The sequence below is a fragment of the Dermacentor albipictus genome, chromosome 1 (assembly GCF_038994185.2).
Source record: "Dermacentor albipictus isolate Rhodes 1998 colony chromosome 1, USDA_Dalb.pri_finalv2, whole genome shotgun sequence".
NCBI classification, from domain to species: Eukaryota; Metazoa; Arthropoda; class Arachnida; order Ixodida; family Ixodidae; genus Dermacentor; species Dermacentor albipictus.
The window spans coordinates 381,531,827-381,546,197 of record NC_091821.1 but is presented as its reverse complement, the minus strand read 5'-3'; the positions used below and the strand labels follow the sequence as shown (position 1 = coordinate 381,546,197).

General features: G+C 45.5%; 1 protein-coding gene across 2 annotated transcripts in view; it reads right to left on the bottom strand.

The window, feature by feature from the left end:
• Window positions 1–1,405: 1,405 nt before the first annotated feature.
• The window catches only part of LOC135900307 (blastula protease 10-like), a 64,476-nt gene continuing 51,510 nt past the window's right edge, over window positions 1,406–14,371 (bottom strand). For both annotated transcript variants that reach the window (XM_065429775.2, XM_065429776.1), the window contains 3 exons: window positions 10,280–10,434; window positions 5,762–5,898; window positions 1,406–1,671 (listed from right to left, as the gene is read on the bottom strand). In XM_065429775.2, the coding sequence (XP_065285847.2) occupies window positions 1,589–1,671; window positions 5,762–5,898; window positions 10,280–10,434 (375 nt within the window). In that variant the 3' untranslated portion in view covers window positions 1,406–1,588. The remainder of the gene's footprint in view (window positions 1,672–5,761; window positions 5,899–10,279; window positions 10,435–14,371) is intronic.

Below are 14,371 nucleotides of genomic sequence, written 5' to 3'. Positions count from 1 at the left end.
CGCACTCATTCAATAAAGCGTACTTATAATGCGCAAGAGGTGCCGATAGCTTCCCTGCCATGAAGACGACAGAAAACGACGACTCCATGTTGGGTATAGGCGGCAGACTGCGGTGGCTGTGCCGTAGGCCAAAGCGCACAAGTAACGCACAAATATAAGAAGCGTGGCAGCTCGGATTTGGTACTATGCGCCTTTTTTTTTTATCTGGGCCTGAGCGAATAAAAAAAGGAAGAATATCCATTCAAGCCCTGCACCAACTGAAGGTACTAATCTTAGATGTCCTTTGGTCTTGCTTGGGTCTGAGCTCCTTCCTCCGCTGGGCATGCATTTGAGTTCATTTATTTTATCACGTACATGGAGTTTCACATACGTGGTTTTGACAAGGAAAAAGAAAAAGCTGCATTAGTGAAGGCTACACTAGTCCTACGTACCCGGTTAAATACTGCTTTACGATCATAGATGCTGTTAGATTATTACCATGCCAGTGTATCCGCTACCTAATAGATTATTTGCATACCGCTTTCGTGCCCGCTCAGGTATCTGAATGTGTGCGACATGCATACTTGTTTGTACTTCCCGAACAGTTAGAAAAAAATTATTTTTAATACGTCACTGCAGGTAAATTACCTGCAAAGGCGGGGCTATAGTATGTATCTTTCCCTGTTAGTGTTCAGAAAGCACTGCGCGCCCCTTCGACGTGCACACATACGGTGCTCACGAAACTCCGTCGAAAGCGCCATTTGTATGCAGCGATGAACTTGATAAGTCATCACGATTGTAGCAGCTTCCGTCCTTTTCGATTACATATGCCAGAAATATATCGCTTATATAGCCACTGAATATGACGGGAATGCCCAATGTGTATAATCAATGGCAGGGCTTGTGTCTACAGCCTGGGCCAAAAGATTGCGGGGCGTGCGATCTGATAAAACGCTGAATACTTCCTGAAGCTGGGCACGCAGCCATTTTACTCATCCATGCCTCGACGAAGTCGTGCGTAGTGCCGATGACGTTGGCGATTTCAGACTTGCTACGCGTGCTATAGAGCACACGACACCAATACATGGTTGTACTGTTTTGCTGGCTGCAATATTTTAGCGGCTACCTGCTAAGACTGCTGAAATTTGTCTTTTTGGCGAAGTCCGCGTCCCGCAAACTTTTGACGCCGACTCTAATTCTTGAAGCCACGATCACTACTATCGCCGCCTGGTATACTGACGCACCCTCATCTTGGCTTCGCCAAGCGGTATTCTTACAGCTTTGTCGCCAGAGCGACCTCCAAAACTCCGTGCTTGTTGTTGTACAAGAAGAAAGCTTGGATTTAATTCAATCGTGTTGAATTTCCCGTCGGTTTCTTATGAAATTCGCGGATGCTGCCTCATGCACCCATAAGTTCACGGCGGCGTTAGAATTATCCGCTTTTATTCTCGCAAAATAAAAAAATGTTTTCACCAAATTTCATCTGTGATCGTGTAGACCAACAGGTATCTAAACGCTGACGTTCCGAACTCGTTGTACATACACCCCTCCCGAGCGAGCATAGTACATATTGCGCCAAAAGCGAATGTGAGGGTTGTCACTGCATCTGTCATCTTCCGCTCATCTGCGCCTCGACGAAGTTTTGCGCCGTATCGATGACGTTGGCGATAGCGTTCGCGATCTCGCCCAGACCTGCGTGGATTACAAAAAAGAAAGGCGAACTCAGTTTTAGTGCTACCTTGTACGAATAAATTCAAGGGCATCCGATCTAGTTACAGACTATCATAAAAATAATTTATAACTCGAATGCCCTTGAATTGTAGATCTTTTGTTTCACCACTCTTGCACCTCATTTTCGTTGTTGAGTGCTGCGCATGGTGAGTATGCCTTAGGAGTCTTCTATTTTTTTTTGCGATTCTCCCAATGCGTTTCTTTTTTTTTGCGCTTGAATTTTCTGTCTGTGTTTTACCGTGCTTCTTTTTTTTCTCTCGTGCAAGTTGCTCCGCCCATTTTTTTTTTTTTTTTGCGCACCAGTAATGAGAGCAAGGTGTGGGCGCTGCAATCGTTTTGACGATTGGTTGGATTGGTTTGACAATTGACGTGGTTGCCGGCACTTATCGCGCCAGCAAGAAGTGCCGGCATCCACGCGCTCTTAGTATCGCGTTTCAGTCGCTGGGCACTGTTCGTTGGTCGCAAACTGCCAGCATAACATTTGTTTCTTTCGCGGCAGAGTGAAATCAATCGTCAATAAATTCGATGACGATCTGGCTCGTTCGCTAAAAAGGCACCGTGTGACATCCGTATAAGATTCGCGTATAAGGTAGCACTCTCACAGGGGGAGAGGGTCACTCCAACCTCATTACCCCTGTTGAGCTCTTCTTTTCCTCTCCCGCTAGGTCACGTGGCCCCTTTTTAGCGAAGTCAGACAACGACGGCACAGAGTCAGCATAAACAGCTGAAAGATTCGGGGGGGGGGGGTGAAATACATAAATACATGTGGAGGCAACGAGGAATAAAATCTAGGTCAGTGACTGAGTAGGAAGTGGGCACACAGGCGATGACGTAAGCATCGCGTGACAGAGCGGCGTCATCGTCTAGCTTCAGAGGACAAACAACGATCCTTCACAGTTACCGTTTGCTACAAATAAATTCAGTCTTCGTCTCGTGGAATTCTTCGTGAATTCTCGCAATGTGTTTCATGGAAATTTCACGGTTCGGCTCAATGCGAATGTCGGGCGAGAAATCAGAAACAATTCGCAGCTCGTCGGTGCGTAACTGATTATACAGCATGCAATCGAGCGCTGCTAGCACTGTGCCGTTTCTATCGGATGCACTGTCCTCATTATTGTTATCGTCTACGCAGTGATTAGGGAAATGTTTAGAAAGAACTGTCTTTTCTGTCATTCTTAATGCAAAGCACTTTTTTTTTGGCTACTCCACCGCGTTTTCTGCGTCGTCACGGGGTAGCCTCCACGCCGCAGCCGGCTTTGTCGTGAGCAAGTGTTTCGTCGTGACAGCAAGAAAAAAAAAAGAAAAAGGAATGTTGTACTGAAAACATCGACGATGATTGTCAATGTAGGCGAACATCCCGAACGGTTCAATAAAGCTATTGGCTTTACAAGATGAATAATGCGCTTTAAGGCGTATGTTTGTTACAGTGAGGATATTTAGGTAGCGTTCGTTGTCTCATTGCGCAATTCCACAGAGAACAGAGCCTTTAACCAGAACATCTGCGGTGGTAGCACAGGTAGCTAGCTCTACATAATAAGCCGATTCATCGTATATGTTTTGTCTTAAGCGGCGAGAGAGAGAGAGAGAGAGAGAGAGAGAGAGAGAGAGAGAGAGTTCGTGGAGATGAAGAGGCGCCATATTCTGCAACCCTTGAGGGAGCGCGGCTCAGCGCCTTGGGGAAGGGGAGGGGGATGTAAAGGAGAAAGAAGAAAGAGAAGGTCAGGTGGTCACAGAACCCTTGGCGATGGCTATACTCCGTTCCATAGGTAGCAGTCAACGCCGTGGAAGCTACGCAAGAAGTTCGGTCAAGTTATCATTCCGCGCGTTCCGTCCATGCTTCGCTGCGCGTCAACATCCTTCGTTCGCGCGAGCATGCACGTGAGGCTCCTCGCGACGCGTTGCAAATAAAAAAACCAGAAAAGAACAACAAAAATAAAAATAATCTAAAAGAACGCATTAGCACCCGTGTAGTACTGAGCCTATATAAACAACAGTTGCGCACAATTGTAGTAAACAAATATCGAACTACAGTCTAGCCCAGTTATAACGAAGCCACTTATAACGAAATAGCGGTTATAACGAAGGGATTTCAATTTCTCATTCCCATTTTTGCATTTTCAATACATTTTGGGTCCGGTTTTAACGAAGTAAATAAGAGCGCCTCAGCGGATATAACGAAGAGATTTAATACCAACCGAAAAATTATCTGTCAATCAACACATTTTTGCGTCCTTGAGGCAATTTTTTCCGCGAAAATAAGAGCAAAATTCGGCCGACGGCGTCCTTTCGTTGCGTCGTCTGCTCTTCCGCGGAGTGTGCTTCAATGCATCGCATGGCACGCCGGTCTCGTGTTGCGCCGTCCTTGAACGGCGTCACGGCGTACAGCGGTAGAGCACGCCGCGCAGGGGAAAAATGTAAAAAAAAAGACTTTTTTTTTTGATGACGTCGCGGAGAGCGGCCGTCTGGAAGAGCAGTGTCATGGAAGAGACCTTGGCGGACAACGCCTCCGACAGTGAATGCGACGATAAGCCGGTCACCTCCGCAGCGGCCATCGCAGCTGTTGACACGCTACGGATGTACCTCGGGAGTCCGGAGTTCGACCAGATCTTTGGTTCGCAGTTGGATGGTATGGAAGCCGCAATCCTGAAGTCCGCACTCGCGAAACGTGTTCAGGGGACGCTGGACCACTTCTTTCAGCGGCAATAAATCGGTATGCCCATGTATGCATTTTTTTTTCATAGACCACATATTACGAAATAGCGGATATAGCGAAGTGATTTCCGATTCCCACCGACTTCGTTATAACCGGGTTAGACTGTATATCCAAGTCCGAACGAAGCCACTGCAAGAAGTCTAGCTTCCACTGCGTTGACTGCTATGCATGGAACGGAGCATAGGCGCAGCGCCAGTGTGGGAGGCAACTGGCCATCCTCTTCTCTCGCCGCCGGAGCACTCTACCTGCCGCAGCCACCACAGTGGAAGAGGACGGCGGGAGGAGAAGAGGGACGTCTTTTACCCATGCGCTCCACCAAAGCACGTAAGCCTTCAGACGCCCCAAAGCACCAAAGGGTGGGATTTGTACCAGGATATCTCAGCGCAATCGTCAAACGCTATGCCCTTTAAACTACAAAGGTAAACAACCTTACCATACTTTTTTCCGCGTGCAAACTGTAGCGTTTTCAGATACGTGCGTGTACGTGTCACTCATGTAACATAGCAACAATTTCCTTTCCTTGTGCTAGAGCGCCCCGGATACGTAAATTTACCCCTCGTGGCAGCTATAGCGCCTTGAGACGCTATGTGAAATTACGCAGCCTTCGGGATCGGATCAATTTGCACAATAAAAGCCGACGTGTCATCGCTGTTGTCGTTAGGCGATCCTCGTCGCCGTCGTTGTCAAATTGTCTTCATCGTCTTCGTCGTGCCGTCGCCTCGCTTTTGCTGTCACATGCACATTTGCTCGCTCTACACGAACATGTTGCCTCATCTGGTAACATATTGTGGAACTCCAAGTGATGCTAGATGTGCCAGTTACGTGCAAGATGCTTTGCATAACATTGATGCTCACAGTGTGTGGGATTTACATCTCTATTTATTTATGGTTTCCTAAATGGTGACCATCATTAGAAGATAAATGTGTGTGTCGCGAGGACAGTATCTTACGCGCTTCGTGTTCAACAAAGAGAAAAAAAAAGAATGAAGATCAATGTTTTTTTGTTTTTTGTTTTAGTTACTTCGCCTACTTCGTGTGGACACTGTTATAGAATAAGCTTCGGTGTGACAAGCGCAAGACTACATGTATGCGTAGTTCAAGCAACCACCACGTCATCTTAGAACATGCATGTAGAGATAATTTTAATGCGAGAAAGGGCGTAGAAATTTTGCCTCTGGCATGCCATACTCCGCGTAGAAAGGGGAGTTTGCGCGTCGCGTACGTCGTCTGCTCGTACACATTTGTCACCGACGCTGTCCCGTCTGTTTTGTTACTCTGCTTCAGCTCCTACGTAGCGTATACCATCGCGTCCGTGAAACAGGCACAAACGTGAATTACCGGAAGCCTTGTCGACGAAGTCAACGCGCGCCCTGAATCCTTTTCCCGTGTTAGTCCTCTTGGCTCCCATGATGAGCACCATCTCAGATGTCTGCGCCGTCATCGTCTCGTTGGGCTTGATCTCGCTGCCACAGTACCTGCGTCGACGATGCGCACGACGTAACAGCCCACTGTAATTTTCTTTCTGGCACCATCAAAGTATAACAATGAGGTGGGCGGCATTGACTGACGCGATTGGCACAGACAATTGTCACGCGTTATAGCGTGTCCATCTTATGCGCTATACGCCTGAAACGTGAGCACAGTTACTTCAAACAGCGCGCATGCTACAACTTGTTAATGAGTTTGCCGGTTCTGTGCGCTACCGGCTACGCGTGCGTGCCCAAATTTTAGCTGACAAGATGAGTGCGCGTCTGCGTGAACGTACGCTTGCCACTTTCGAATATTTTCGGAGGAGACTTCCAGCTTTATAGACTCGCTGCATTTTTCTTCTTTTTTTAATGAACTACACAAATCCCAACGTGTCATCTTTGTTACGCTAGTACGCTGTGCTCGATACTTCGAAATTCTTATTTAGGCGCAGGAAATTCAGTGCCAAGCCAGTACATATAATAGCGTTTATTGATACGCGCCGCTGGCGCAAGTTCTCTGTCGTGTATTGTGCAACAAATCAATTCCTAATTGAGTAATTACTATACTGGACAATATTTTACTCAAATAATATTTTACTTTTTTTTTTGTACGAATGCACCGTTCATGGCCAGAAATATTAAAGAGACAGACAAGTTGTTATAAATTTTCTTAATGCGGATTGTTGTTGGGGCTTTGTGTGGCTAAGAACAAGAATGAAATAAGTTAGTTTATTTTCTTTATTTTTTTAATCTGTTATTGATAACCAATTGAAAAAGAGTAGTCGTCACCAGCAAACAGCGACAACTGTAATCTAAAAGAAAGAGTACGCATTATTTCTAGGATCGACAAGCATCCCGGATTTTGTCAAGAAGCTCCGTGTCGAAACAGCCCTGGAGGCCTCGCTCATTCTTACAGACTCGCCGAGGCTGCTTAGTGGCTGTGGTGTTGGGCTGCGAAGCACAAGGTCGCGGTATCTAATCCCGGCCACCACGGTCGCATTTCGATGGGGGCGAAACGCGAAAACACCCGTGTGCTTAGAATTAGGTGCAAGAACCCCCAAGTGGTCTAAATTTACAGAGTCCCCCACTACGGTATGCCTCATAATCAGATCGTGGTTTTGGCACGTAAAACCCCATAATTTTTTTTCTTTCTTTCAGCCAGGGGAAGTGCGCAAAATGCGCACTGGACATTGTGCGATTAGCAGCGTTGCACACACCTTATTTTAGACTTCATTTGTTTATTCTTTTTTTTGCTGCCGCGGACATTAAAGCCTTCACAAAGGAAACAAAGTAGGACGAAGAGTCACGCGATCAACTTGAATCCAAAGAAAGTCGACCTAGCACACCATCATGTCGTGGTAGGGTTTACCATCATGTCGCGGTAGGGTTTAGTATATCCCGCCGCCGCCGCTGAGCGCGCGGTTTCTTGAAACAACAACGGGTCCCACCATATATAGGCGCTTCATCAACGTGTCGGTAAACCCAAACCGCAGGTCGCAATGAACAAGATAAAGGGCACACACCACACAGAAAGCGGTCTAAGCTGCACAACCATATATCGGAAGAATATATGCAAAGAGCACCCGAACAAGCGCGCATCGATTAAAACCTACCAGCAACCCAGCATACACTGTGCCGAGAGCCGAACCTCGGAGGTCACGTGTTTGGCCCACTTTTGGGGGCACGGAAGCCAGGAAAAAAAAACCGAAGGTACTGGAACGGCTTTGTGGAGAGTTAGCTTGCGAAGGCTGGTTGTGTGACGTCATGTTCCAGCCTTTCTACAGCGAAGCTGTATATCGCTAGGGTTCCGCACATTTTTGTTCTCCGCGAACAAAAACCATCATCATCAATGGCTTATACCTCTGTAAGCATTCATGCTCCCGTAAGCAAGCAAAGAATGCAATGGCTCATAGCCCCGTAAGGCAGAGGCGACAAGCACTCAGCAAAGTGAAGCGAACAGTGCTTAAATTCTTTCTAATCACGCATACGACATACAGAACAGCATGCCGAAAACTGTCATCATCAATGGCTCATACCCCTGTGAGCAATGGCTCATACCCCGTAAGCAAGCAAAAAAGGCAATGGCTCATAGTCCCGTAAGGTACATGGCTACTCACTTTGCGTGAATTAGCAGTGATGACACTACCCCTGTTATCTTTGTGATTTCAATGTGGATGTGTCAGTACCAAAAAGGGAGCGGTTTACGCGTTCCGTGTTGCAGACATATGCCCTGCGATGCCGCTATATTTTCGCCATGTTTGCTTTCATTAATTTGTATAATGTGTTTCATTCCAGACATACTCGACAATCGGTGGCGTCTCTGTACATCTACTTCGGAGACCGCAATTACCAGGCAATACTCTTGCAGCGGGCAAAGGTGTCGTTGCTCGCATCGCGAACTCATTGTTCTTCAGAAGATGATGGTGTCAGCTGTGAAAGGCTGATTATTATTATTATTATTATTATTATTATTATTATTATTATTATTATTATTATTATTATTATTATTATTATTATTATTATTATTATTATTATTTAGCAAAAGCGTTCGAAACTGTAAATCACGATATTTTATTGGAAAAGTTGTTTCGTTTGGGTTTCAGGGGACCCTTTTTTGATATTATTTTCAATTATTTACAGGATAGATCACAGGTGGTCATGGGCAGTAAAGAAATTTTTAGCGCTAGAAAATATATTACAGCTGGTGTTCCACAGGGATCCGTGTTGTCCCCTCTTTTATTCAATTCATTTATGAACGCCCTTCCCACGATAATTACAAAAGCCACTGTGTATCAATATGCAGATGATACAGTTCTACTCACTCGTCATATGCATTATGAAGAAGCAATTAGCGCCCTACAAAATGGAGTCCATAAGGCTATGCAATGGTTTGAAGAAAACTGTGTTTATATCAATGCTAAGAAAAGCAAAATCATGTGCTTTCGTAGTCCATTAAAAACTAAAAAAATGAACTTGCCAATATTTCTGCATAATGAACATTGTATTTCATGTAAATGTACTGCTATAGAATATGTGGAGACATTCAAATACCTGGGTATAACGTTCAACAGCGGCATGTCTTGGCAACATCACATGGCGTTTTTGTGTGGGAAACTACGTAGTGTTGCATATTTAATTTTCAACATAAAAGGTTTAGTACCTCTACCAGTCAAGAAAATGATAGTGCATGCACTAGCGTACAGTGTGCTGAGGTATGGGATAACGATCTTCGCCTTTTGTACACAGCACTGGAAAAATCGGATTGATAAACTACTAAAAAATATATTAAGAAATGTGGCTTATGGTACTACACTTAACGACAATAATATTTTTCAGGAATTAGGATTTTGCACATTGGAGGATTTATTTACCAGAACTGTTATTATGCGGCATAATTGGAGCGATGAATTCAAAGAGGCATACGATACACCTCGTTTGTTAAGAAATAAAAAGCGTTTTAAGGTACCCTATTCCACTACTAAGTATGGTGAAGCGAGAAGAAGTGTATACATCCCAAAAATATTTAACGATTTGGCCGATGAATTCCTCTTGGCAACTTCGAAAAAACAGTTGAGGAAATTATTGATGAAAAGTTGAAATTTAGTCCTGATCTTTACTTAAGTTATTGATGTGTTTCTCTTTATTTACAATGTCATTGTCTGTTAACGGGTAATACTACCAAACATTCTTCTCAAAGTTGAAAAAAACGTGTTATTTTGTATATGTCTACCTTTTCACTTTTTATGTAAATATATAACCACATCGCTGTACCGACTCTGCCGGGCCTAGTCGCACAAGTCCTCGTAGACTTAGACAGGCCCGTTTCTTTGTTTTGTTTTTGGATGTGTGTCAATAATAATAATAATAATAATAATAATAATAATAATAATAATAATAATAGTTGTTGTTGTTGTTGTTGTTGTTGTTGTTGTTGTTGTTGTTGTTGTTGTTGTTGTTGTTGTTGTTGTTCGTCAGCATTGTGCAGAGGAAAGACTATTCTCGGTCTTAAATTCGTTTGAGGAGACGGCGAAAATTAATTCAGCCCAGAACTACGTTGTGGTATAGAGAGTAAAGCAACGTTGAATTTCAGCATAAAATGGGTCGAATTTCGCAGGCACATTGCAAATAAGTACCTAATGCAGTATGACGTGCATCGGATGGCTAACACACGAATCCCGTCAAACGATTTAAAACACCATATGCAGAGAAGTATATAAAAACCACATTTCATCGACGCCGCATCTACAACCCAGGAAACGGCTAACCTTCAGTCGGGAGCGTAAATAAACTTTCTTCTTTTTTTGTCTCTCTTTCTACCTTAGGCGTAAGCATGTTTCGAACGAGTCGATGTTCGTGGCCAAGGTAGGTCGGGTTTGGGTGCGCTCACATCTTCCCGTGGTAACGGTCCCGGGTGCGGATCTCCAGGCGCTCGCGGGCGCACTGTCCGTTGTAGGCGCTGGCCGGGTTCTCCTCGGGCAGGTCTAGCCGGGGCTCGATGCTGAACTCCTCGAAGGTCAGCCGCGGCACCTGGCCTACGGGTGCCTGCGGCGAGCAGAACAAGAGAGAGAGGCTTTCTTATACAGACATCACACGCTTTAATTAATTAATCATGGCGTTTTCCATGCCAAAACCACTTTCTGATTATGAGGCAACCTTTGATTGCACTATCGGCGGGATTGGCCCAGTTCCTTCAGGAACTTTCGCAGAGCTTTTTCAGTTGGTAATTTTTTAGCGACCAGTTTACCGCTTATTTCGGTGGAAATAGGTCGCTAATGTCGTCAATTATTAAACGTTATATGACTGCAGATCACGCTAATTAAACACTGTGGCTTTCACCCAGCCCCCACAGAATAACAACGTCTTCGCGAACCAGTCAAGCAAGAACAGGTGTCGTATACGGCGATGGGACTTCAAAAATTTGCGAGCTAGTGCATTTAATATTCGAACACAAATAGAATGAAACCTTATTTGTAACATAATACGGGTGTAGCGCTCTACAACGACTAATACAGAAAAAAAAAGAAATGACTAGGATACACATGACCACGCGTTGCCACCAGTAAACTTGCAAAGTGGCCGCACCCGAAAACTACAAGGACCGAAATCAGGGTTCCCTGACTTCTCTGCAAGACCCTCTTCCCGCCTCTTGTTTTAGTCACAACGGCAGGCGAAATTTGGGCAAACAAGAAAAAATATATATATATTCCGGAAGGACCCATTTTAAGAAAAATGTCGACCTTAATGCAATTAGCATTGAAGCAATGCAGGGTTAACCCTATCACCACAGCCCAAGCGCGCCATGTATGAGGCGAATGCTGCAGCTGGGCTCCTCCCTCGCATTTACCTTTAGGCACGCTGTGTCATCTAGCGGCGTCACCATGACGTCCGCGCATGGTACGTGTCTTAATGTACATTCAGACAAGGCTGCTTGAATAGTTATCTTATCGACGTGGGTTTGGTTCCTCCCAGCACTAGACACCTTTTAATGGATTTTTTTTTTTAACACGAAAAGTGTTTTATGCCGGGATCACGGAGTAAGACATATAGGAGGTGAAACTCCCGTCAGCGCGAGCGAGCGCGGGCGACCAGATAAAGTCACAATTGTTGCATGCGCCGACGCTACCCTATGCAGTGGCGGCACCATGCGGCGCGTCGTAGAAGCAGCAGCGGAAAAAAAAAAAGCAGCGCCCGGCGCTCACTCCGGCGGCACCCGCTCAAAGCAGACGACAAGCAGACGACACGGGTGTTTGCTTCAGCGGGCACGCCGTAACCGAACTGCGTAGGTGCGCGCACTCAAGAAAAATGTTTTGTTGTGTGTCCATCAAAAAAAGCAACACGTGTGGCAAACTTCCGCTAATCTTCCTCTTATCGCCAAGCAGCTAGGGCAACTAGTTTTCGCGAGTCTTATAAAAAAGAAAAGGAACGGAAACACATGCACGGCGGCATCCTTCCTAAGCGCACCCCTGTGAGCACTAGAGCGAGAAAGAAGCGGTCGCCCTTTGAGCGATTAGGAACGAGATAGCCATCAGTTTCGCAAGCGCAAAAAGCCGAAAACCGCCCGCCACGGAGCAAGATAGCCCTGGCTACAACCAGAAGCTACGTATCATCTTATAGCTGTCATGGAAAACGCGTTTTATTTTTTACTGTGCTCAAATGGCTGAAGCGTAGCAGCAGTTGCTCTTCGGGCTACAAGCGGTAAAGAAGCGCGCGAGAGTGCCCTCAGTAGAAGTCAGGCGCGCGCGGCCGTACGGGAGCAACACTCGACCGGTTGCCCTGGCAACCGAAACAGCGGTAATTTCTTCCCATGCCGCCAGGTGCCGCCAGCATGATAATATATCCGCGGGCTTGTGACCTTTTCTGGTCGCCGCAAACAGCGGAGTTTCCACTCCTATATTTCTTGCTCCGTGGCCGGGATCCACCGAAAATGTGTCTCATTTGCGTCAACATCATCCCGCAAATGTGCCAGATGGCGATCCTTTGCAGTTTTGTGCCTATCTAATGGTCAGAAAAATAGGCACATAAAGCGTATAAAGGTTTGCTTCATTAAAGAAATTGTGCTGTTGATGACGTATTTTTGTTGCAAAAAAGTATGTTTACGTGTAATTTTTGTTCTATCACTGGGCAATCTCGTAGACAACATGGCGGGCAGCCTGCACGGCTATGAGGGTAGTAAATAGGGCAGTGCTTGGAAGTGTTTGGCGTTCCAATGCGATCTGCGTCGGCAATCAGAGGCGCACTTGCCGGTTTTCAGCGGCGGCTATGAACATACGTGCGCGGTTTCTCCACATACGCCGTCGCGTCGGGCCCCTATAGTAATACACCTTTGGTGACTGGCAGTCTCTGGCGTGCTCTGGTTACGCTGCACAACAGCAAAGGCCTCGTGTACTTGCTATCGCTGTCATTGCTTCTTAGAATATACGTTTCACTTTTGTGTTATGGCCAATTCCTGCGAAAAGTACGAACTTGATTTATTTTTATTTATCATTTTTGTGTGTGTGTGACTGACGAGTGGCAGATACACAGTGACCCAAGTTGGCGTGAAAGAGGTTAGATGCAGCCAAACATACATACCGAAAACTGGGTAAAGTTCCCAAAGTGTGCGAATCGCATTAAGGAGTGTACTAAACTGGGCTGGTCGGCGCGTACATCGTTATGACGGGAACAAACTGCGCTCAAAAGACCTGGCGGTGTCTCTCACCGTCCTGTATTAAGCGTTGTTTGTTCCCGTCCTCAACGCATTAAAAAAAAGTTTCTCGGGCAGCAGGCTAGCGCGTGACTTCGACCTTCCCCGGCTCATTACATAGCAGCGCATGTAGGCTCACAGCTGCGAGCCGACCGCCGTATAATAAATCTGCTTTCTCAGAGATTTTTGGTTAAAACCCAATTCTGGAAAGAAAAAAGAAAGCAGTGGCGTACTTTTCAGTTAATTATTTTTTATACCGAAAACGCTATACCTAAACTATAAGGTTGCAAAGTCCCTCCTAGAGTTTGACGTAATAGTTCTGCGGAAACCCACATGGTGGAGGGAGGTAATTAATATAGGGAAAATGAGACTTTGTAGCAATTGCTACGATTGGGTGGATGTCTCATTTTCCCTATATTAATGTCCTTCCGACTACCAGAGTCCTTCCAAGGACTCTGCTACTACGCAGGAAGCTGTGATGGGAACGACATCGAAGACCACACTGCGTACTTTCTTCCTATAGTGAAGTAGCAACGCAGGGCAGGAGTTAAGCCGATGTTTAGTCAAACTGGTTCGCCCAACAAACCGTTCCTTTTTCGAGTTACTACAGGGGCTCGCATTCCTTGCAACCCGCTGCTAGTCACCAAACGACGAGCAATGATGCCTAAACTGGTCGACCTATGATCTATCCAGCATCCGCTGGTCTGCTACTTTCGCTGGCTATATATGCCCGGGCTCAAGGCGTCCATGAATAAAGTGGCGACTGTACGTTCCCTCTCAACTCCGTCGCACCAACTCCGTGCAGTGCAGCCAGGGCGGCAGGCAAAGACACCTTGCAGGATACTCGGGCAACAAGTATTCGAGATACAGGTACAAGATACTACCACAATTATTATATTCGATACGATACTTTCCATTTGTATCTTAAGAAACTTTGATACATTCGCTAGTTTCTTATTTTAGATATATATAATGTAGCTGCAAACGCGTATGCATAAAATGTTTGCTTGGAAATTTCTCGACTCTGACCAACCTTGTTTGATTTGAATGAAATGTATGGTAGTATCTCAAAATTTTTGTCTTTCTTCCTCCAAAGTATAAGATATTTTTTTTCGAAAAAATTTATTGGGGTTGGTTTAACTACTTAACATGAAAGTTCTTTATACGCTGCGCTGTCGGCGATTTGTAATTGTCCCTTTTGTAATTGTATGATGGGAGTCGCTTCTCTGCTTACCGACCAGCTAGCGGGTCGCCATGTAATTACAAGAACGTAAATAAGAAGCCTCTGCACGATGG